Here is a 20,630-nt window from a genome sequence, read left to right on the forward strand (position 1 = left end):
AAGGCAATCCCAAACGGCTGCAGTGTTAGGAGAGGGGATGGAGGGGCGAGGGCTCTCCTGCTTTCCTCTGCATCCCCTGAGCATGCGAAACACCAGCTCAGGGACTGAACTACTCCCCTGTGAAATGATAGCATTTAACATCTTAATGTGCCAGGTGCCAGGAGGTGCACAAACCAAGCAGAGAGATGCTGTTCCTCCCTGCTCCCCAGTGCTGGTAATTCGAGAGCCAAAGAACTGGCAAATTTACTGCAGCAGTGCAGACAGCTGCTGTGACAACGGCTCCGCTGGGCAGGTTGTGCTGGGGGCTGACCTGTCCCTGCCAAAGACCCCCTAGATCTCCAGCCCCGCTTGATTTCTCTGGTCTGTCCTTTGGACCCAGGCTGTGCCTCAGCCTGTCTCTGGGGTGGGTGGGACTGCCCACTGGGGAGAGAGGGAGAGGAAGAGACCGATTTGGAAAGATAGCGAGGAGGAGGAGGAGGAGAGGCAGCGGGAAACCCAGCCCACCCTTTGGCTTCCTCCTGCCTCCTTCTAAAACCTGCAAATTCCTCCAGCCTGTCCAAGCTCCTGAAGTTTCCTCAGCCCTGCTGCCGGGACTGCGAGGTATGGCCCGAGACCTTCGTGTTTGCCTTTGCTGTGCTGTTTCTCCTGGCGTAGGGGTCTCTATAACCACACTTGTGGGGGTCGCCAGCCCAGGAGCCGTGGGGTGCATCTGGTGCTCAGTAATGCATTGTTTGGGGTCCCACAGCATCTGCCTCCCCACCCCGAGTGGTGCATTTAGAGACCCCTCCTGACTTCTGCTCTTTCTCCTCTTTGCAGCATCTTCGCTCCTAAACTGAGTCTGTTAGTGCCTTTCACTGCTTACCAGCTTTAACGCTTTAGTGTCATCTGACTGTAAAGCTTTAATCTGCCGTACTTTTTCTCTCTCCTCCCTTTTTCCCCTCTGGGTTTTCAGTTGTGGGGTATTTCCTTAGCTAGATGCATGAGATTGACATCTGGGCACATCAAACCAACCTGCAGAGCAAATCAGATCTAGTTACAGACCAGCCCCAGCCTGAGGTGCGTTGGCAGGTGATGTTTTACTCACCAGAATATCTAGAGGAAGAACAAAAGAGCTGTTGACTTCATCCCAGCATTTTTACTTTTTCAGTGCAGCTGCTCTTATTTCTCCTAAAAAGAAAAAAAAAAAAAAAAAAAGACACTCAGCTTTTTGTTCCAAGCAGGCTTTGAAACCGTTTCAAGTCCTGCTGCCTTGGTCTGCTTAACTCCAGATGATCAGTTTTTAGAGAGGTGGAGGTTGCAGAAGAGGAGGAACAAAGCTCTTTTGTTTTTGTTTTTAAGTTTAAAGGACTTGGGCTTGGTCAGGCACAATCTTAGGTCCACGCAGAAGAGCCGAGGGCTTGTTTCCTTTAAAGGCAGCCGCTGTCCTTCCTGTCCGGGTGACGAGCTGGTAGCCTAACTCTGCTCTTTGTGTCCCTCCTCTGAGAAACTTCCACTCTGTTGCATCCGGCCAAGAAAAGGAAACTTAACAGGATGGGGGCTGAATTCCCACCCAGACCGAAAAGCAACAGTTTGAAGTTGGAGGGAAATCGGGGGCACTGGGAAGGTCACCAGTGATTCCAGCATTCAGTTATTACCAGCCCAAAAACTCAGCAACCCTCCAAAAGGACAAAAGTAAACCGCAGCTGTTTGTTAGGGTCAATCAGGCGAGTTTTAAGTGGAAATAAAAGGCTGGCGCGTTCTGCGCAGCAGCTAAAGCCAAGCTATTGTCTGCCACATCGGCAGGAGCAGGGATGCGGGCGGTGTTGGGAGGGGGAAAGAGGAGAAATAAACTTTTCAAACTCTTTTTCAAGCCCCTCCTTCTACAACCCTCTGCTCTTCCATGACTCAGGCCTAGAGGAATGTCGGCTCCCATGGAAACCCTTTCTGGGTCCGCTGGTCGGAGGGATGTTGGGGCTGTTATCGCTGGAGCGGCCGTGGCAGGGAATGCTTTGAAGATGGTTTGGGTTTTTGCAGAATATTTAGCAGAGGGTTTCTCCTCTCTCTCCTTTGTGGAGCTGTGCAGTATCAGCTTTCTGTATTCCCCGGGAGCCAGAGGGACCGCTTGCACCTGGCACAGAAGTATCTGGGCTGCTTTTGGCACTGCCCCATATCCAGCCCAAACAAAAGAAAAAGCTCGGGTAGGTCAACGAAATGCTGTATCACCTGCACTTCTGACTGAGCTCTGCCAAGGGCTCATCTGTGAACCACTGCTTGGTGCCCAGGTCTAGTCCATGCATTTTTCTTGGTATTAATTTAACTGTTTCCCAGCGTGGATACAATTTGTAACCTAGACAAGCTATGACAGCTTCAAGCCACACATACCTATAGTGGCATACAGGCTCTTGCTCTTACATAGATAAGCCCTGTAAGATCTGGAGTATTTACAGGCGCAATCAAAGCTGCTCAAAGCTGCAATGGGAATGGGTTAATACAGCATTGTGGTGTAGATGTGTCTTTAGTGATTCTGCATGGGCAGATGTGCTAGATAGATATTTTTCTTGTGTTTTCCTGGGAGTGTGTAAGCGTGTGCATGAGCTAAAGGGAATTTCACTTCTCCCTAAGCCCACCTTGGCTTTCTGAGCTTGCACACGGCGTGTGAGGGGACTGTGCGGGTGGCAGGAGCCAGGCTGGCTTCTCCCCAGCCCTCTGCCCCGCTCTCCCGGGCCCCAGAGCAGCTGCAGCACGTCCCGGCGAGCCGGCACCCCGGCAGCACAGCCCAGACGTGCAGGGACCTGTTTGGCAGGCAGCTTTGCGAGGACTCACACAAACAGCTCTGACTTCAAACTGAATTTTGCCCAGGAGTGGCCGCTTGAGTAACGCTCAGGGGGTCTTGCTTGCACAGCCAGGTCAGGGTCAGCCCATGAGGCCCTTGCGTTGGGTCTCTGCGGTGGCCACATTTGGTCACCCATCTGCAGCTTGAAAACAATGGCCCATGGTGGGGTATGTATGGAGAAGGTTTTTCCAGGCCAGTCCTGCTTTTACATTCAGTCTGAGGTGCCGGGGCCATGTCAGACCCTGCAGAGCCTTGGAAGAGCAACAAGCAGCAGAGGGTGGGTGCAGCAGACGCTGCTGCTCAGGCTGCTGCCTTCTGCATGGCTGGGCTGGGGTGCAGGTGGGGATCTGAGACACAGGAGGGTTTTTGCCCAAGGATTACCCACTTCTGCTCTTGACTGCCGGCGATGGGAAGTGGCAGCAGGACCTCTCACAGCTGGGGTTATCCCAGTGGCCTCAGGGAGGAGTTGTCAAAGTGGCCAGAGACTCCTCCCCACGCTAACGTGGCATCCCCAAGTGCTTATGCAACTCTGGTCAAGGCCAGCGCCACATGGGCCACGCTCCACCATCCACGGAGCCTCCTCTGGAGGCTGCACCCACCCAGTCCTTGTCCTCCTCGAGCCTGCAAAGGCCCCAGGCTGGCGGTGAGAGATGAGAGGGATCAAACAGACCCCAGTGGCACAGACCATCCTCCGGTGTTTTACTCAGGGTGTTTTACTCAGCAGGAAAAACTTATTGTGGTGCTACAGGACTGGGGGAGGGAGGTAAGAGCTTGTCAGAGTAGAGTGCTTTGAATTTTTGGAGATGCCGGGTGTCAGTCTCAGAGCTCTCTGCACTCCCCGCTCTCTTGTTAGGGACATAGCTGCAAAATGCAACAAGCAGCCAGTGCCAAGGAGCAGCCTGGGCCACGCCAGAAATGCAAACCATCCAGAGGCATTTGTGGGAGCCACAAGACTGTGTTTAGACAGCAACTGGGAGCTGGAGTCCCCACCTGGGACACAAGTGGCATCAAGCATTACAAAAGCATGGGTGCTCTCCTCCATCTCAGCAGTCAGGAGGGCAGGCCTGGGCCGGGGGTGGTGACCGTGGAGATTTGTCTTATTTTTATATTCAGCAGCCCTCTCTGTGCCCATGATGTGCTGGTTTCCAGCATTTCTTGCAAAGTGCTGGCTTCTGTTCGTTCCTTTAGGATACAGAAGGGTTTAAGTCCCTGCTTACTAAATCCCCTGTCCCAGTCCTGTTTCCCTCTGTCCAAAATGACCCATTGCTCTGCCCCTCATGCTGTCCTCTGCTTTCTGTGGGGCTCTTGTAGAGTAATACCAGGTGTTCCCAGTGCAGGGCACCTCGCAGGATCCCCCTGAACCCCTCCAGCTGGGGGATGGATGATGAGTTCATGGGATAGCACATCTGCCAGCTCCAAAGAGGGTCCTTTTGGACAGCAGGACCATGGCAGGTCCATAAGGAGGGAGATCTGCACCATGGGCCAGACTCTCCTGCCGGAGCAACCCTGTGCACAGGGCTTCTGAGCCGTTATTTAAGGATTTTTGGTCACCAGGCATTTGGGAAAGACCATGCATTTGCAAAGCAGCCAGGGCCTCACAGATGCTGCAATGTCCTCTGTGCACAGGCTGTGCCTCCAGGAGGATGTTGTTTTTCAAATAAACTTGCTCTCCCACCTCCGGCACAGGACAGCTCTGCAGAGCTTGTTTGCTCAGACTTTTTCGTGCTTCTTCTTCCTCCAAACACAACACTGGCAGCTCTGACTGTCTGCTGGCTCCTAGCAAGCATGTAATTCTCTGATCCTGGCTCAGTGCATGCCCAGACTTTGAAATTCAGGTTCTTTTGGACTTGAGGAAATTATCTGAGAGGGCCTTGGTCTGGGGTTGGGTTCTTCCTAATGCCATATTCCACGTGTACATGCACTGACCTCTCCTCCAGGCTGGGCACTGCCATGTTTCTGCCCAACAAGCATCACTGAACCTCAGAGCATCTTCCAAAGCAAACAAGCCCCTTGGGAGAAGCCCAGAAGGAGCCTTTACAAGCCAGGGGATGGCAGCAAGGGAGGACATGGCCAGATTCACCAGTACTTTTCCACTTCCCCCCCACAAACCACCCCTTCAGAAGTGAAGAACCAGTGATCTCTCCTGGCAAATGCCAGGAGAGCTCTCAGCAGCTTCCAGAGCAAATAAAGGCAAGGGGAAGGGATGGTGTGTACCGAGCATGAGAGGAGGGAGCTATTCAGCCTCGCCAGAGTAAACGGGCTCATCCACCCCCACCTGCAGCCCCTCTCCCCACAGGTTCTCCATCCCACCACAGCAGCCATCCCCACCACACCCTGCTCCCAGCCCTCCAACATCCCTGGGGGGCTGCTCTCCATGCCCTGACACCTATTTTGTACGGGCATCCTGCTGGGGCTGGGTACAGTGCTGACACTGGAAGGAGGACTTCAGTCTCTTTGTGGCCAAACTTTGCTAAATTAGAAAGCAGAGCCCAGCCTGGCTGGTGTGCTGCAGCACAGCATTGCATGGTTTTATACCTGGAGAGCTGCTGTGCACGGGGAGCAAGGACACACTGGCAAATTAGATATCCATCCCTGCTTGCAGGGAGAGAAGACAACTTGTCCAACACTTTCTGTGCCAGTGAAGCCATCCCAGCGCCAGGGAGCTGGTGGGCTGCAATGTCCCAGCCATGCAGGTGGAGTGGAGGGGGCGAGTGGAAGGGAGGCAGCGGAAGCCTTGGCAGGGGGACAAGTCCCCTTGCTGGCAGGAGACAAATGAGGGGGGTGTTGCGCTCTCCCGGCGGGCGGAAGGGACCGGGCAGCCCTCACTGTCAGGAGTGGGATGCCACCAGCATATTAATCAGCCAGCTGAGCTTCCCTCTGCCCTCACACAGAGGGGCTCAATCCTGCCAAACAGGAACCAAGGCCGGGGGGGCACAAGGACAGGGTGATTTCAACAGCTGCGCTCTCCTGGCTCGCATCGCGGCTGGTGTGAGCTGGGCTGCCTGGCCTGTGAATCCTATGGAGTCCCTACAACAACCCAAATTGGGAGGGGGCAAAAGGCTCATCCCCCTGGAGCTCACGTCCCTGCAGGACACAACCCCGAGGTGTCCTGGATCCCTCAAACCCAGTTTGGACACCCTCAGGTCTGAGCAGGAAAAGGAAAAACTACAGTAGACAACCCAACATTTGAGGATTCTGGGGATGGGGGACTGGTCCCCGATACCTCTAGAGGTGTCTATGTCTATGTGAGAAGGGTTTTCTACAGGATTTAATTCTCAAGTACCTCTCTCACTGTCTCTCTGTTCTCTCCTTCCTCTGCTTTCATCTTTCCTCTGATGGACAAATAAAATGGTAGAGTTTCACTGCTTGTAGCTGGGGCTCATATCAAGGGCTTTTAACATGAAAAATGGGTTTTCTCATCCAAAAAAAACTCCTGTGAAGGAAAGGGGAGCTTCCATTTTGCCTGCAATTTTTCTAAAGGCATCCAGGACAGCAACAGAAACCTAAACCCCCACTATACCATTTTGCAAAATCAAAAGAATTTGTCTTGGAAATATGATTCAACTTAAGGTTTTGGCTAGAAAAGCCAGCATGTGGGACTGTAATATTGAACAGACGAGACAGGAAACAAAGAAAATGCTCTTTTCTAAGTGTCTGACTGCCAGCCGTGAGCTCAGCCCGGAGCCGAGTGGCATGGCCGGCCTCCTTCCTCATCCCTCCTTTTCCTCTCCTTCATTCAGGGCTTGCTGAAAGATGAGGACCTGGATTTTTTTCCTTCTCTGCCTGGCAGGCAAAGCCCTGGCAGCTCCAGTAAGTATGGGAGACAATGAAGCCCCTCTGCTATCAAGTTTGTCCATCCAATGTATCTGATGGGGATTTTCTTTTATAACTAATAAACCCCCTGGTATGGGGAGGCTGTGGGGGAATTGGAAGCCTGTGGGTGGCCCTGCCACCTACCCCAGTGGGTCACCCCCCTTGGGACCATCCTCCCCATGGACCCCAGCTCATGGTCCTTTTCCCCTGCAGCAGGAGGCTCTGCCCGATGAGACAGAGGTCATCGAAGACTCCACCACAGAGGTAGGTGACTCTGCTCCTCCTTGCCACCCATCCTGTGCACCACCCACTGCCCTGGGAAGAGCATGTCCAAAGCACGGGGGAGCAGGGGCAATGTAGGGGCTGCTCTGTCCCCAGGAATGGGGCCCAGCTCTTTTTGCACCCATACCAGACACACTGACCTCTTTTGCAGGAGCCCGTGGGTGCTAACCCCGTCCAGGTGGAGGTGGGAGAGTTCGAGGAACCCGCAGAGGATGTAGAGGAGATTGTCGCAGAGAGTAAGTCGCTCTTCCCCTGCGAGAGCTGGGGATGGGGCAGGCTCTGACTTTGCTCCCTGCCCTCTCCCAGACCCCTGCCAGAACCACCACTGCAAGCATGGCAAGGTGTGCGAGGTGGACGACAACAACTCACCCATGTGTGTGTGCCAGGACCCGTCCAGCTGCCCAGCCACCGCCGGCGTCTTCGAGAAGGTGAGGACAGAGGCTGCTTGATGGAGTAAGGTGGGGAGGGACCCCACATAGGACATGGCCAGAGATGGCGGAGGAGGCAGAGTCAGGCTGGCAGGTCCCCAGCTGGCTGTGACCAAGGAGCTGTTGTCCACCCCAAGAAACAAGTTAAACATCTCATTCAGAGGCTCTCCCTGCTGACTTCCCAGCAGGGCTGGGCTTCACCACCTCTCATGCAGCATCTTCCCATCCTGTGCAGGTCTGTGGCACTGACAACAAGACCTATGACTCCTCCTGCCACTTCTTTGCCACCAAGTGCACCTTGGAGGGAACCAAGAAGGGACACAAGCTGCACCTGGACTACATTGGGCCTTGCAAATGTAAGTGGAGCCATTCCCTTAGACAAGGGGACCCCTAAGCTGAGCATAGCCCCCTTGCCCATGGGCTGACAGACAGCAAAGGTCTAGGCAGGATCATGGGTGAGGTGGGAGGGCACTGGGGCTGTGTGTCCAGGGTCTGGAGCTGCATGTCTAGATGCTGCACTGACCACCATGTACGGCTTCCAGTCATCCCTGCCTGCCTGGACACAGAGCTGACCGAGTTCCCCCTGCGCATGCGGGACTGGCTCAAGAACGTGCTCATCACCCTGTATGAGCGCGATGAGGACAACAACCTGCTGACCGAGAAGCAGAAGCTGAAGGTGAGGGGCTGGGGAGGGACCCTGGAAGCTCACCCCACCAACAGAGCCCAGCACACATGGGGGGATACATCCCAAATGACCTGTGGGCACCCCATGTAAAGCACCTCCCAGGGTTCCTCCTTGCACCCCATTTCCTTGCTGACAAGGTCTCCCTGGCCTCTCCTATGACAGGTGAAGAAGATCCACGAGAACGAGAAGCGCCTGGAGGCTGGTGACCACACTGTGGAGCTGCTGGCCCGTGACTTTGAGAAGAACTACAACATGTACATCTTCCCTGTGCACTGGCAGTTCGGGCAGCTGGACCAGCACCCCATCGATGGGTGAGTGTCAGCAGAGCAGGACAGGGAGCCTCCACCAGGACCCCTCCTCCCTGAGGACCAGGGTGATTTGGTGGCAGAAGGTGTCAAGACAGGCTGGGGATGTGACATAAGTGGGTGGCTGGTGGTAGATGCACAGACAAAGCCCGGTGGAGGGACAACCCCTGCACACATCTGGCAGGGGCTGGGGTAAACCAGGCTGGGGTAGAGAAAGTTTTACTTGCTGCAAACAGTTCTGCAGGAAGAAGAGCCTCTCCCAGCCCCAGCTGCTCCCATCTCCCTTGGGTGTGGAGTTCCTGTCTTCTCACATTTACTGTTGTAGAATAGTTCCCTAAAATATCTTAGTCCAAAGGCCCCAGGATAACTTCAACAGCTGAAATAGCAGCTGCTGGCTTATCTGTGAGCTGGAGATGGGCACAAGAGCAATCACACGGAGCCATGGAGTAGGGGCATCTGGCAAGGACTCCCGCCCCAGCTGCTGGCTATTTTGTGACTAGTCCTTGACCTTTGTGAAAATCAGTGGCAGATACTGAGAGGGCACTGGGACACCAGTCAAACCAGACAAGAGAGCTGGAGCAGCATCTTGCCCTGCACTATTCCCCACACCCAGCAAAGCACCTCCCCTCCCGTGGGAAGGTGGCTGTTGCTGGCAGGCAACAACACATTGACCGTGTGTCACCTTGGCAGGTACCTGTCCCACACCGAGCTGGCCCCGCTCCGTGCCCCACTCATCCCCATGGAGCACTGCACCACCCGCTTCTTCGACGCTTGTGACCTGGACAACGACAAGTACATCGCCCTGGAGGAGTGGGCCAGCTGCTTCGGCATTAAGGAGCGTAAGTACCAAGTAGGGAAGGAATAAGGGTGGAGGGGACACTGAAAAGCACACCCAAAGCTTCCATTGTGGATGTAGCAATGCATTACAGCTGGTCCTGGGGAGGGGAAGCAGGAGAGGGGGGATGGCAGGAGCAATGGGACCATGGCAGCATCTGCCTCCTAACCTCACCTCTCTTTTCCTTCCACAGAGGACATAGACAAGAATCTTGTGATCTAAACCCCCGGCTTCCTTCTCCGCTGCCAACTTTGTCTTGTTTTAACCTTCCCACTTCCTTTGGTCTTTAAACCGCTTTTGTTTTGTTTTTCCCTGGGAACAAGGTGCTAATATAGATTTAAACATATGCAGTAACGGTGCTAAGACAAATAACAGTCCTCCTTCATAGCCTCATCTATTACCACTAGATTAATCACCCAGCTGTTTCCACATGCTCTTACCAGCCCTTTCTCTCTCTGATGTGTCTTTACCATTGATTGACTCTGTTCCTGTCCTACATATCCTCTCAGTCCAGTATCTGCTCTTAGATCGACTTAACTTCTTACTAACAGCACGTTCTCAGACACATCAGCATAGATGCAAAGACCTTTCAGCTGATTCACCGCCCCAGTTACAGACACCAGCGAGGGAAGGCAGAGCCGGAGGATGTAGCAGGATGGGGCTTTTCGAGCAGAGCAGCTGTGGGTGACGTTGTGGTCACCCAGCTCATGGTAGGGGGTACAGAGAGGGGTGACAAAGACATAGAGTGGCAGGATTTCGCTTTCCTTTTTTTTTTTTCTTTTTCTGGATTCCCAGGGCTTGAATTTAACAACCATTGGGCACACACACACACAAAAGGGCTAATCAAATGAACAAATAGGAAAGCGCACAAAAATTAAAACAAGTAAAATGAAACGCATCCCATCCTGTAAAATCCCCTCAAAAAATAAAGGTTTGAAAGTGCTACGTGCTTTACCGTTACTCAATGATCGTACTGCTGTTGTGTTTTCTGTGCTGTAAAGGGAGATTGGGTGAGGCCGCCTGTTCCTGACCTTGCAGTTGTGATTCTGCTGTAGCTGAGATAAAGCTCTTGGCTCTCCCCAAATCACGGTGCCTCTGAGCACTTCCCACCCCTGCCTTGGTTGTGCTTAAATTCCAGCCCTGCTCTCCCAGGGAAGCTGTGTCACACTTGGAAGGGACATTTCTGCTCAGAAAGATGTGTGCTTGCCACACGCTCAAGGGAAAGGCTGAAATATTATTTGTCCTGTTGTGGATTTTTGGGTTTAAGGGACAGGTGGGAGGGAAGGGAGAAAGTATTTGGATTTTGCTTTATAGAGAGGGCCCTGACGGGTGCAAAGGGACAGTTAAGTCTCACAGGCTGAGAACTCTCTTCTTTTACCTCTGAATGTTCCATGTGCCCTATCTTATTAAATTCCTGCCACAGTGTGAGCAACCTGATGAGTCTCTGTAATAAAAAAATACCGATTTGAAACACGGACAACAAACAAGCTTGCAATGTTCCTCTGTTTTGTCCCATCCCAATGAGGGAGATCACACACGCTTCACCAACCTCATGCACACATTCAAATTGTAACACAGGCACCCCAGCCCCAGGAGGAGTCTAGTCCAAGGTAAGCTGAGGTGCTTCTGCTGATCACAGCCCATCACTTCACTGTAAACGGGCTTGTTTGGGGGTATCGGATGGGTAATGCACAGGCAGATGGATGGAGCGATGGAGGCAGACAGCCAGCACTGACACTCGCATGGCTCTAAGGCCCTCGCTTTCATGAGCTATTAAATCCCTGGGAAAGGAGAAAAGGCAGAACAGTAGAAAAATAAACACCACCATTTGCACAGGCTAAAAATATCCGTGTTGCCAGAGCTGTGGTTCAGCAGTGAGGTCCCCCTGTCAACAGCCACTGGCTGGATGTGCTGTGTTCCAGATAGAGCTGTGGGGTCAGATCCTGCACAGCAGGGCAGTCACTTTGCAGGTGCTTTGCCAACTGTTTGAACCCAGTGGGAAAGCTGGTGCCCAGAGGAGCCAGGAGAAGGTTTTTCATCCCTGCCTTGAACCCCAGGATTCCTTTCGCTCGGCCACGCTACTTCCCGGAGCCGTTAGCCAGAGGGGGCTTTCTCGATGGAGACAGCGCATGTGTCCTCATCTTGGAGGCTGCCACTGTGATTTGACAGACCTGGCACAGTGAGGGGCGCCGCTGCCCATGACCCCCACCTGCAAGATCCAGCTGGCTGCTGCAGCTGCCGAACCACCCCCAGGCCAGGAGAGCTGGCAAGAGAGGATTTGGGCAAGGGGGAGGACAAGAAGACAGGCAGGGACCAGAGGAGATTGGCCACCCTGTGCAAACCTGCTTTCCAGTCGCTCCCTCTCAGCCAGAAACTCCCGCTCCAGCTCCTCCGCCAAGACGTGGCTGCATTCCTTCCAGCTCCAGCCCGCCCTTCCAGCGCCGCCGGACAGACACGGACGGCTTTGCTTCCATGCAAGAAAAGGCTTTCCAGCCCTCCTCTCCTCTGCCTACCCTTCTTGTGCAAAAATCAGCTCTAAATCACAGCAAACTCAGGAAAGTCAGCAGGTTCCACCAGGAGAGCCAGTTACTGTGGCTCAGGAAGGCAAAGAGATCCATTTGTAAGGCCATGTCCCACCGGAAAGGATGATACTCACGTCCCAGCAGTCTGGCAGAGCCCAAAGGACCCAGATCAGCACTATTACAAGTGCAGCTGTCCTGGCTTTAACTGAGCATCAAGGCGATTGCAGCTGGGCCTCCCTTAACCCTTCAAAGGTCACAGCCTGAAGTATCAAGTTGCTGGGATTTCACTGCCTTGGGGCAAATGCCATACACGGGGTTACATTAGGACTTGAGGAATAAGCTGGCCTTTTTAAGCTTTCAGACCTAGACAGTCAGCAAGGGGGGGACTGAACAGCCCTTCCCCTGTTACAGCCGAAATTGAGCCTTCCAGTGCCTGCATAGCACTAAAAAAACTTGCCTGTACTTTCCAAGTGGAAATTCTCCCTGTGGTTAGTGCTGACTGAGGACACAGTTTGCAAACTTGAAAAAAAAAAAAAAAGAGGAAATAGAAAAATAACAGAGAGATCTGGATCCAAAACCAGTCCAACACAAGCACAATCTGACCCGAATGCTAGAGTGCATCTGCAGGCAGAGGTGGTTAATTTTGCTGTAGTTACTCAGGGCAGCACCACAGAGCAGCTCACTGAGCATTGTTCTGCAGTCACCAGAGAAAAGACGGGAAAAAAAAAGATTTATGCAGAGATTAGTGCTTTTCTGTCAGTTTTTCTGACCCTGAGTTTTACAAAAGAAGCAAACTGTGGCATAAATGCTGTATTAAAGGTTTGTGGCTTAACTATTTGAAATGCAGGAGATGCAAAAAGGTGGCAAGCCAGTATCACCGTGACTATTGCAGTCACACACCTGGGTACAGCAGGGACTCCAAGACTCACCATTTGCAAGGTGTAGCTGCACCTGGAGATGCTTCTGCTCTAGCTAACAGTGCCACTGGAAACCCACAGAGTTAAATCCATCCTGCAACATGTGTGGAGGCTGGTATTTCACACAGGCTTGAGCCTTACTAGCTAAAATCAGTTCTGCAAAGGAAGACTGAGCCATGTAAGCAAGGGCTTTGAACCATATTCAGCTGGCCCATGGTGGTGGGGCTGATGGAGTTACAGTACCCAGCCGTTAGGTACCTCTCACAGCAGTTTGAGTACACCCAGACTTGCAGCTGGTGGGGGATCTCATCATGACCTGCTGGGTCTGGCACAGGCTGGGTCCCACAGTGCAGGGATGGTGCCAGGACCACCTCCCACCCCTCTGCCCTGCTCTGCCTTGTTGAGCAGCTCCTGAACGGCTTTACCCACTGCAGAGCTTTCTATTGCCTTAAACCAGACTGTCTACTTCAAAGACCGACAAACTCAGTAAAAAACAAGCCCTACCTCCTGTGACAAGACAACGCCAGTGGAAAACATGTCAGGGGATGCGTCACCCTGTGACGTGACACCGCTCTCACCCCTGTGCCCCCCCTTAAGTTGTGAAAGGCTCCTCCTCCGAGCTCCATCCCCCGGCCGAGCTGCATCCCCGTCGCGGCGGCAGCGGCGCGGAGCGGCCGGCGGGGGGAGCGGCAGGGCAAGGGACGGAGCGGCGGGGGGAGCGGCGGGGGGAGCGGCGGGGCAAGGGACGGAGCGGCGCGGGGAGCGGCGGGGCAGGGGACGGAGCGGCGGGGCAGGGGACGGAGCGGCGGGGCAGGGGACGGAGCGACCGGCGCGGAGAGCGGCAGGGCAAGGGACGGAGCGGCGCGGGGAGCGGCGGGGGGAGCGGCGGGGCAAGGGACGGAGCGGCGGGGCAGGGGACGGAGCGGCGGGGGGAGCGGCAGGGCAGGGCATGGAGCCCGGCGCCAGAGCGAGACGGCCAGTTCTGGGCTCCCCAGTTTAAGAAGGATAAAGAATTACTGGAGGGAGTCCAGCGGCGGGCCACGAAGATTATGAGGGTTCTGGACCATCTTTCCTATGAGGAGAGACTGAGAGAACTGGGTCTGTTCAGCCTGGAGAAGGCTGAGAGGGGATCTCATCAGTGTTTATAAATATCTCAAAGGTGGGTGTCAAGAACCAGACTCCTTTCAGTGGTGCCCAGCAGCGATAGGATGAGGGGCAATAGGCACAGGTTGAAGCATAGAAGGCTCCATCTGAATATAAGGAGAAACTTCTTTGAGGGTGCCAGAGCCCTGGAACAGGCTGCCCAGAGAGGTTGTGGAGTCTCCTTCTCTGAGACATTCAAACCCACCTGGACACAATCCTGTGCGATCTGATCTGGTGACCCTGCATTAGCAGGTGTGTTGGACCAGATGATCTCCAGAGGTCCCTTCCAACCCCAACCAGTCTGTGATTCTGTGCGGGTGGGTTTGTAGCTCCTCAGCTGGGGCAGGGGCTGCCAGGGTGCTCGGGCACAGGGCGGGAGGAGTGACCCACTCCCACAGGCACATGTCCCAGCCCAGGGCTCTGGCCTTCACAGCAGGGAAGCCTTGGCAGCAGCAAGATGTCACCTCGCAAAATGCAGCTACATTCCCACCATGCTTAGCCACCCCACCCCATCCCATCTCATACCATCCCAACCCATCCCATCCCACCCCACCCCATCCTATCCCATCCTGCCTGAAGCCCCCCAGCCTTTCTAGGGCACTTTTAGACTAAAGGACGTGTGACTTATATGATCCCAGGCTTTGTGTTTTGATGATCGCTCTGCCTGTCTCACTATCATCCCCACAGATTTTTGAACCTACTGGTTAGTTTTAACTTGATTTGATGGGTCATAAAACCACATAGACATCACATTCCACCAGATAGCATTGAGACAGACAGAGTGAGGAGACACACATACGGACAAGTACTTTGCTGCATGATGATGCTGAATTCTAACAGGAGCTAGGCTAGGTCTGCTTCCCAGATGCTCTGGTGCCAATATAATTGCATGATATGTAATTATTTGCGTCAGGGACTATACAGTTTCTGCAGTGGCCACGAAGAAGTCACATTACTTTGTATGTCATAGCACACCACATAAACCATGGCCATTTCCCAATTAAATCCACTTTTTGTCAGCCTTGGTATTGTGCTCTAAAAATCACGCAAACTCTGATTCTGTGATTCTTGGGAAATGACTCGCCCCGGGACACATTTTTATGTGCATTCCCTACATTTTTCTTAATTTCGTATTGCTTTTGATCACTGCTTCATTTGGGCCCGAGAGACTATACAAGCATCGTGTTATTTCTTGTCCAAACACCTCACTGATCACCTTTACTGCCTGGGATTTGCAGACTTTGCTGCCATCAGCTACAGGGCCAAAATTCCCCGTGCGCAAAGCCAAGCCTGACCGCAGCATGATGGCAGCTGTCTGTGGCCTGCCCTGGGCAGCCACGGCACCGCAGCCGTGCCCAGCAGGACAATAGCCGGTGAATAGAGCTGTACCAGCCACTGACAGGACATTTCACAACAAGGAGGAGCGTAAAAACAACACAGGACTCCTAGAAAGAGCATCCAGTGCTGACCAGCCACATGGTGTATTTCCCTCCCACAAAATGGAAACCGAAAGCTCTTTCTCCCCAACACTAATGTTCTCAGAAGAGCTGCTCTGGCTCAGGAGTGCTTGAGCTGGACACTGTCTGGAAGCTGGGTTAATATCTGGGGCAAATATCACCACATGTCTGGTATGCTCCCTCTTCCTGAAGCATCTGCTGTTGGGTGCAGAGATGAGTCAAGGCAGACCTTTGGTCTGACCCAGTCCTGCTGCTCTTCTGCACTAATCACCTCTTCAATCACGCCCTGTCTGCTTGGGCTTGAGCAGCGGGATGCATCCTGCAGGATTCCTGTTGTTTCCTCTTGGTTACAGTGTCCCTAATTAAATCCTTATCTACCATCAGATGATTCCCCCATCACTTAGAAGCCAGCTCCAGGTTTTAGCTCTGGTGCAGATTTTCATGCCCTTCAAAGAGCCGTTCCTTATTCTGAGTGCTGCCCACGTGCAGTCTGCTTGGTGAGCCTTTATCCTGCTCCACAGGAATAATTTCCTTTTCCTTTACAGCTTGCTCATCCAGGTTGGATGTTGGAGTATTTTAGTTAACAGTCTTGTTTGCATCCTTCTCCTTAGTCTGGCAGCTGGCATCTGATGAACTACCTGTGGCAGGAAGGAACATGCTGTAATAATCAGAGGGGAAATCTGGAGGGCTCTGGTTCACTCCTCCTCAGAGGCAGATGCCCATATCCTTTGCACATTAACCATAACACAGGGCCTGCACACACAGATGTCCTCAAGCCAGTGCCGGCAAACTTCAACTCCCAGCCATGGAAGCTCACTACCCCGGGAACGCTGGACTGGAAGGAGCACAAAGATAATATCCCCCCTCCATATGCAAAGAGCAAATGAGAAGGGGAGGAGAAGACCATACTCCTCTCCTTAGCTGCCTCTATCTAAAACCTGGCAAGGGTGAAAGTGCTCCACATACAGCTCACACCTGCAAACCCCTGCCCATGCTGCTGCCCACACGGGCAAGCCCTCTGGGGAGGGGCATGCCAGCAAGTGCCAAGCAGCCCCCGCAGCCCCCAGCGCTCCTGGGCTCAACCCAGCACCCCCACACCGCTGTGCCCGTTCCTTCTCCCACTCCCTCCAGATCCCCACGGCCACCAGACCAGCTGCAGTGCCATGGCAATGAAACCCTGGCAGATCAGGCCCTCCTCCTTCAGATAGTTCATCTCTCCAAGGATGTTCAATCCTGGCTTGAAAAGCCAAATGTTAGCTGAGGAGGAACTCTTCTGGAAAGGAGGTGTGGTGGGAAGCTGGGGTATTCATCACTGCATCTGCAGCCAGCTCCCCGTCCACAGTCATCTCTGGGTGCAGGCGCCGAGCTCTGGGCTCAGCTGCTGGCTCCCTTTTTCCTCCGTGCTGGAGATGTGGCTGCCTTGCCCTGCTTTTTGCCTCCAGCTGTACCTTTAACATGTGTGGGCAAACCCAGGCTCTTGAATGCAATTCGGTTCAAGGCAAAAGTGTTGGGGCATGTTCCACTCTGGAGAGGAGGAATAGTTGAATTGCTGGGGAAAGGCCAGCCTTGGGCTGCCAAAGCTGGGAGAGGCCTGGCTTCCCGATCCAGACCCATCTCAGAGGCTTGTGAACAGACCCAGGGAGAAGCCAGTGAAGGATCGGGTCTGCCTGGAGACACGAGGCAGAGGAACAAAGTGGGAATGAGGCAAGATCCCTGCTGCAAAACCTTTCCTTCCACGAGCATGCCAAAGTATCTGCAAAAAGAGTGAATGAACCTGCCTTGGCATCCCTGTAGTTGCTTCATTGTAAATGTCTTCTCTTTGCTTCCAGGTGAGAGAGCAAAGATCTTCCCCCTCTGTGCAGGCAGAACGGAGTCTGTGCAGCAGAGCTGTGCCTAACACACACATGTACATACACAGGCAAATGGGTTATTTTGGGTTAGCTGACACGTTTCCTCTTCTCCTTCCTTGTTCTGCTCCCTTTTGGCTTCTCCCTGGGCTCAGGTCATCCTTGCACAGCCCCTTCCATCCCTGTTACTGTTATAGCAGAGTGAAGCTGAGTCCAGGCGGCTGTGACTCTTCCCGGCTCCACGCCAGCCCCACAGAACAGGAGCTGGGCTTGTTAAACCTGAGCCACAACCCTGTGGGTGCCTCTGTATGGAAGTCATCTGTTCAAACCCTGCTGCCAACCAAAACCTGTGCCCATTTCTGCACACCCTCTCCCCACCTCCCTCCCACTCCATCTGCACAGGGCTCGGGGAGGCATCTGCCCCCAGACTGCTCTCTGCACAGGGCTGGAGAGCTTCTCTGAGTGTCCCAAGCTCTGTGGGATCAGAAACCCATCTCTCCTGCCCATTTCCCAGCCTGTCTTTCCTCCAGAGCCCACAAGGTCTGCCAGGAAATGCTGGAAGGGATTTTCCGCCTCTCTCCGCTCAGGTTTCCGGGAGCCAGAGCAACCTCCCCCGTACCTCCAGATCTAAATCACCAGAGACATGCCACAGCCAGTAGCCACACCAGCTCTACCCCCATCTCTCTGGAGTGAAGTCAACCTTCCCCCAAAACTAAACAGGAGGCTCTGCTTCCCACCTCTTTGGCAAGCCCGCTGCTCACCCACAGTCTGATAATAACCTCGGTTCTCCTGGGCACATCAGTCTCCGCTTCTCCTCCCAACCACAGGTGCTGGAAGGAGCAGGCACTGATCTCTTGGGGCTTTCTCCCACCAGGACTCTGCCCATGACCTCTCCCCTAGAGACCTGCAGAGGAGCACGTGTGAAAAACATGAGCACAAACTGAAGGGTCTCAGCTGCCTGCCTGAGTCAATCTATATGCAGGCACGCCAGAAATGGGATTAGCTGTGAGGTCAGAGCTCTTATCTAAGTACTTTTAGTTGGATCCCAAGTTGCCTCAGAAAAGATGAGTGGATTTCCTGTAGTTCTTATTTAGGGGATCAGAAGTAACCTGGCAATAAAATTTTTTCTTCCTAGCAGAACCCAGAAATAAGCCATGTGCTGCTTTGGAAATGGCCAAATGATGATTGCACAGGTGATCATGAGCTAAAAGAAAAAAAATTCAAAACCTCCCACTGGTTTTACTCATTTCCAGTGCCTCCCATTTCTCCTGACACCAGTGAAGACAACTCATTCTAGCACAGGAAGGCATTGATTGACCAAGTTCTTCATCCTTTTATTTACTTTCTTATCCACCCACAAGTGGCCAGGCTTTGATTCTCTGAAGAATCAGCCCCTTGGCATTCTTGGAGACTCATCTACAGCAATAATCAGCACAGATGCCCTCAGCAGGTTGAACTGTTTGCGGGAGGGAGTGCTGATTTCTTGGTGGGAATCCAATGGATGATCTCATCCTAGAAAGGAAGCCAGAAATCACCATCTCCACGGGGCAAATCATGGTGTTCACTGCTGACTGCACAGACAACCCCATGCTCTCTGCAGATGGTCTGTGGTGCCTCTCCACCCCTCAGTCCCACCAGCACCTCTGCATTCTTCAGATTAGATTTCTTGGCAGGAGTGGCGGCTGTCACCACTACTATCACTGACACTACTGTACCACCAAACACCAACTGGGCATCATGCAACCTGACCAAAGAAGTAGAAGAAAATTAGTTCAGTGTTGGAGTAGTGATACCCCAAAGATGGTGGCACAAACAAGAAGGCTGATTGACAAGGGCTGGACTGGCACCACGAGGGCAAGAGAATGGGGAACAGCGCAGGATGTGGACTGTTGCAGAGATACATGATCTGCCTCTAGGCCAACAGTATCTACCATTTCACACATCTCATTAATTATTTTTGCTCCATTTCTTTGTCACTCACAGGCATATCCCTCACCAGCTCCATTTCCCTTTCCAGTTCCACCCCAAAAACCACCTCCACCTCCCTCCTGTCTGCTCTCAGCTGCACTCTCTGCCCACCTCCACCCACAGATTCCGACAGCACTGCCTGCCTCACAGGTAGCTTTCCAGGCCCACGTTCATCCCTCCCACCTTCAAGCTCTCCAGAGAGGTGTGGAGCCACCAGAAAAGGTCTGCTGCTTCAGAGAGAGATCAACCTGCCCAAGATCCCCTTCCATGACGGTAAGAGCCAGCTGGAGGGGAGAGGTACCCAAGATAGGTGGCTCCCTTCAGTCAGAGGAATTGGGGTCCAGAGGCAATGGCTTTTTGTCTCCTGGGCTGGAAAGCCCTGCAGGACCTCCTACTCTCCCTGCCTATCAGCCACTCTTTCTGGAAAGCCAAAGGTACCCTCTGCAAAACGCAGTGCAGCTCCTTCTCTTTGTTTCTTTTCCAAACCTTTGCAATACCTTTGTTCACTGTAGATTTCAAATTGCTGAAAGATTTATAAGACCACAGTAAATCGCAAGATGTAACACCCAAACAGGGCTTTAATTATCATCACAAAGGTATTAAATGTACATCCAAAAAGAGAGGGGGACTGCTCATCTCTCCGTGGGTATAATTCCCTGTTGATGTGTTTGGGTACATCTCTTCCCCCTCACCCCACTTATTTGTATACCAGTGCATTAATTAATCTTTGAAGGTTTTACAAGAATGTGTAATCTCATTCTTTCATGTGCTTCCATATCTTTTCTGATCTCGATTAGCAGGAGTACTCCCCCTTAGTCATGTTCATACTATACCATGAAAGACATCTGTGCACATACATGCAGAAGAGCATAAACTGGTGTTTACTAACTCAAGATATATTTCCACATAAATATATTCTGCATAAACTTCTGCTTTAGCACCTTACAAAGATGTTTTGACATACATGTGTGCTTGTGTGTTTATTCTATGTACCTAAACACACAAACACATTCATTCTATACATGCACAACTTCGGTGTTGTTTTCCCTGTCACTGGTGTCATATGTTTGCATTGGAACTGTTCCGCTGCCAACCGACAGCAGATTTCTGAGCCTCTGCATGCCGGCTACAGAGAAAGCAGTGATGTGAAGTCCTGGTGTACTTTCCAGGTCACTTGTTTTACTTACACCACCTACCCTGGGTTAATACAAGATGCCCAACCAGCTTTGAAGGAAACCCCTTGATCCTGAAACCACCCCAACACCTATGTTCTTTCCCTTAGAATTAACACTGCCTTCAGAATTTGCTCTCATCAAAGGCCCTGGCAGAGAGCAGACTTTCCCCCACCTTCAGTTTACTGTCTCCTGTGCCTCACACAGGTCCACATGTCTCCCTAAGAATAAAAGCTTCCTTGCATATTCAGAAAGGTCGACTCTTCTGTGTAACCACTCACTGCCACTTTGCCTTTACACTCTGCTTATACAGTCCATACATGCATAAATCCACTGCAGAAAAATACTTTGGCCAGCTACATCCATGTGAAGAGTTTACAGCGTATTTGTCCTTCTGGTGCTCACAGGCCTGCTGAAAACCCATGCTCTGATCACCTTGCAAAT

The 20,630-nt window shown here is 52.7% G+C and overlaps 1 protein-coding gene across 1 annotated transcript; it reads left to right on the forward strand.

Moving 5' to 3' along the window:
- The first annotated feature begins 477 nt into the window (after positions 1–477).
- SPARC (secreted protein acidic and cysteine rich) lies at positions 478–10,103 on the forward strand. The gene is made up of 10 exons (XM_082064031.1): positions 478–600; positions 6,553–6,622; positions 6,839–6,889; positions 7,059–7,143; positions 7,214–7,335; positions 7,571–7,691; positions 7,878–8,011; positions 8,183–8,331; positions 9,016–9,164; positions 9,354–10,103. Exons 2-10 carry the CDS (start codon positions 6,566–6,568, stop codon positions 9,380–9,382), a joined length of 897 nt encoding a protein of 298 aa, XP_081920157.1. The 5' UTR covers positions 478–600; positions 6,553–6,565; the 3' UTR covers positions 9,383–10,103.
- Positions 10,104–20,630: the final 10,527 nt, after the last annotated feature.

This window comes from Streptopelia decaocto (genome assembly GCF_964273445.1).
Source record: "Streptopelia decaocto genome assembly, chromosome: 12".
NCBI classification, from domain to species: domain Eukaryota; kingdom Metazoa; phylum Chordata; class Aves; order Columbiformes; family Columbidae; genus Streptopelia; species Streptopelia decaocto.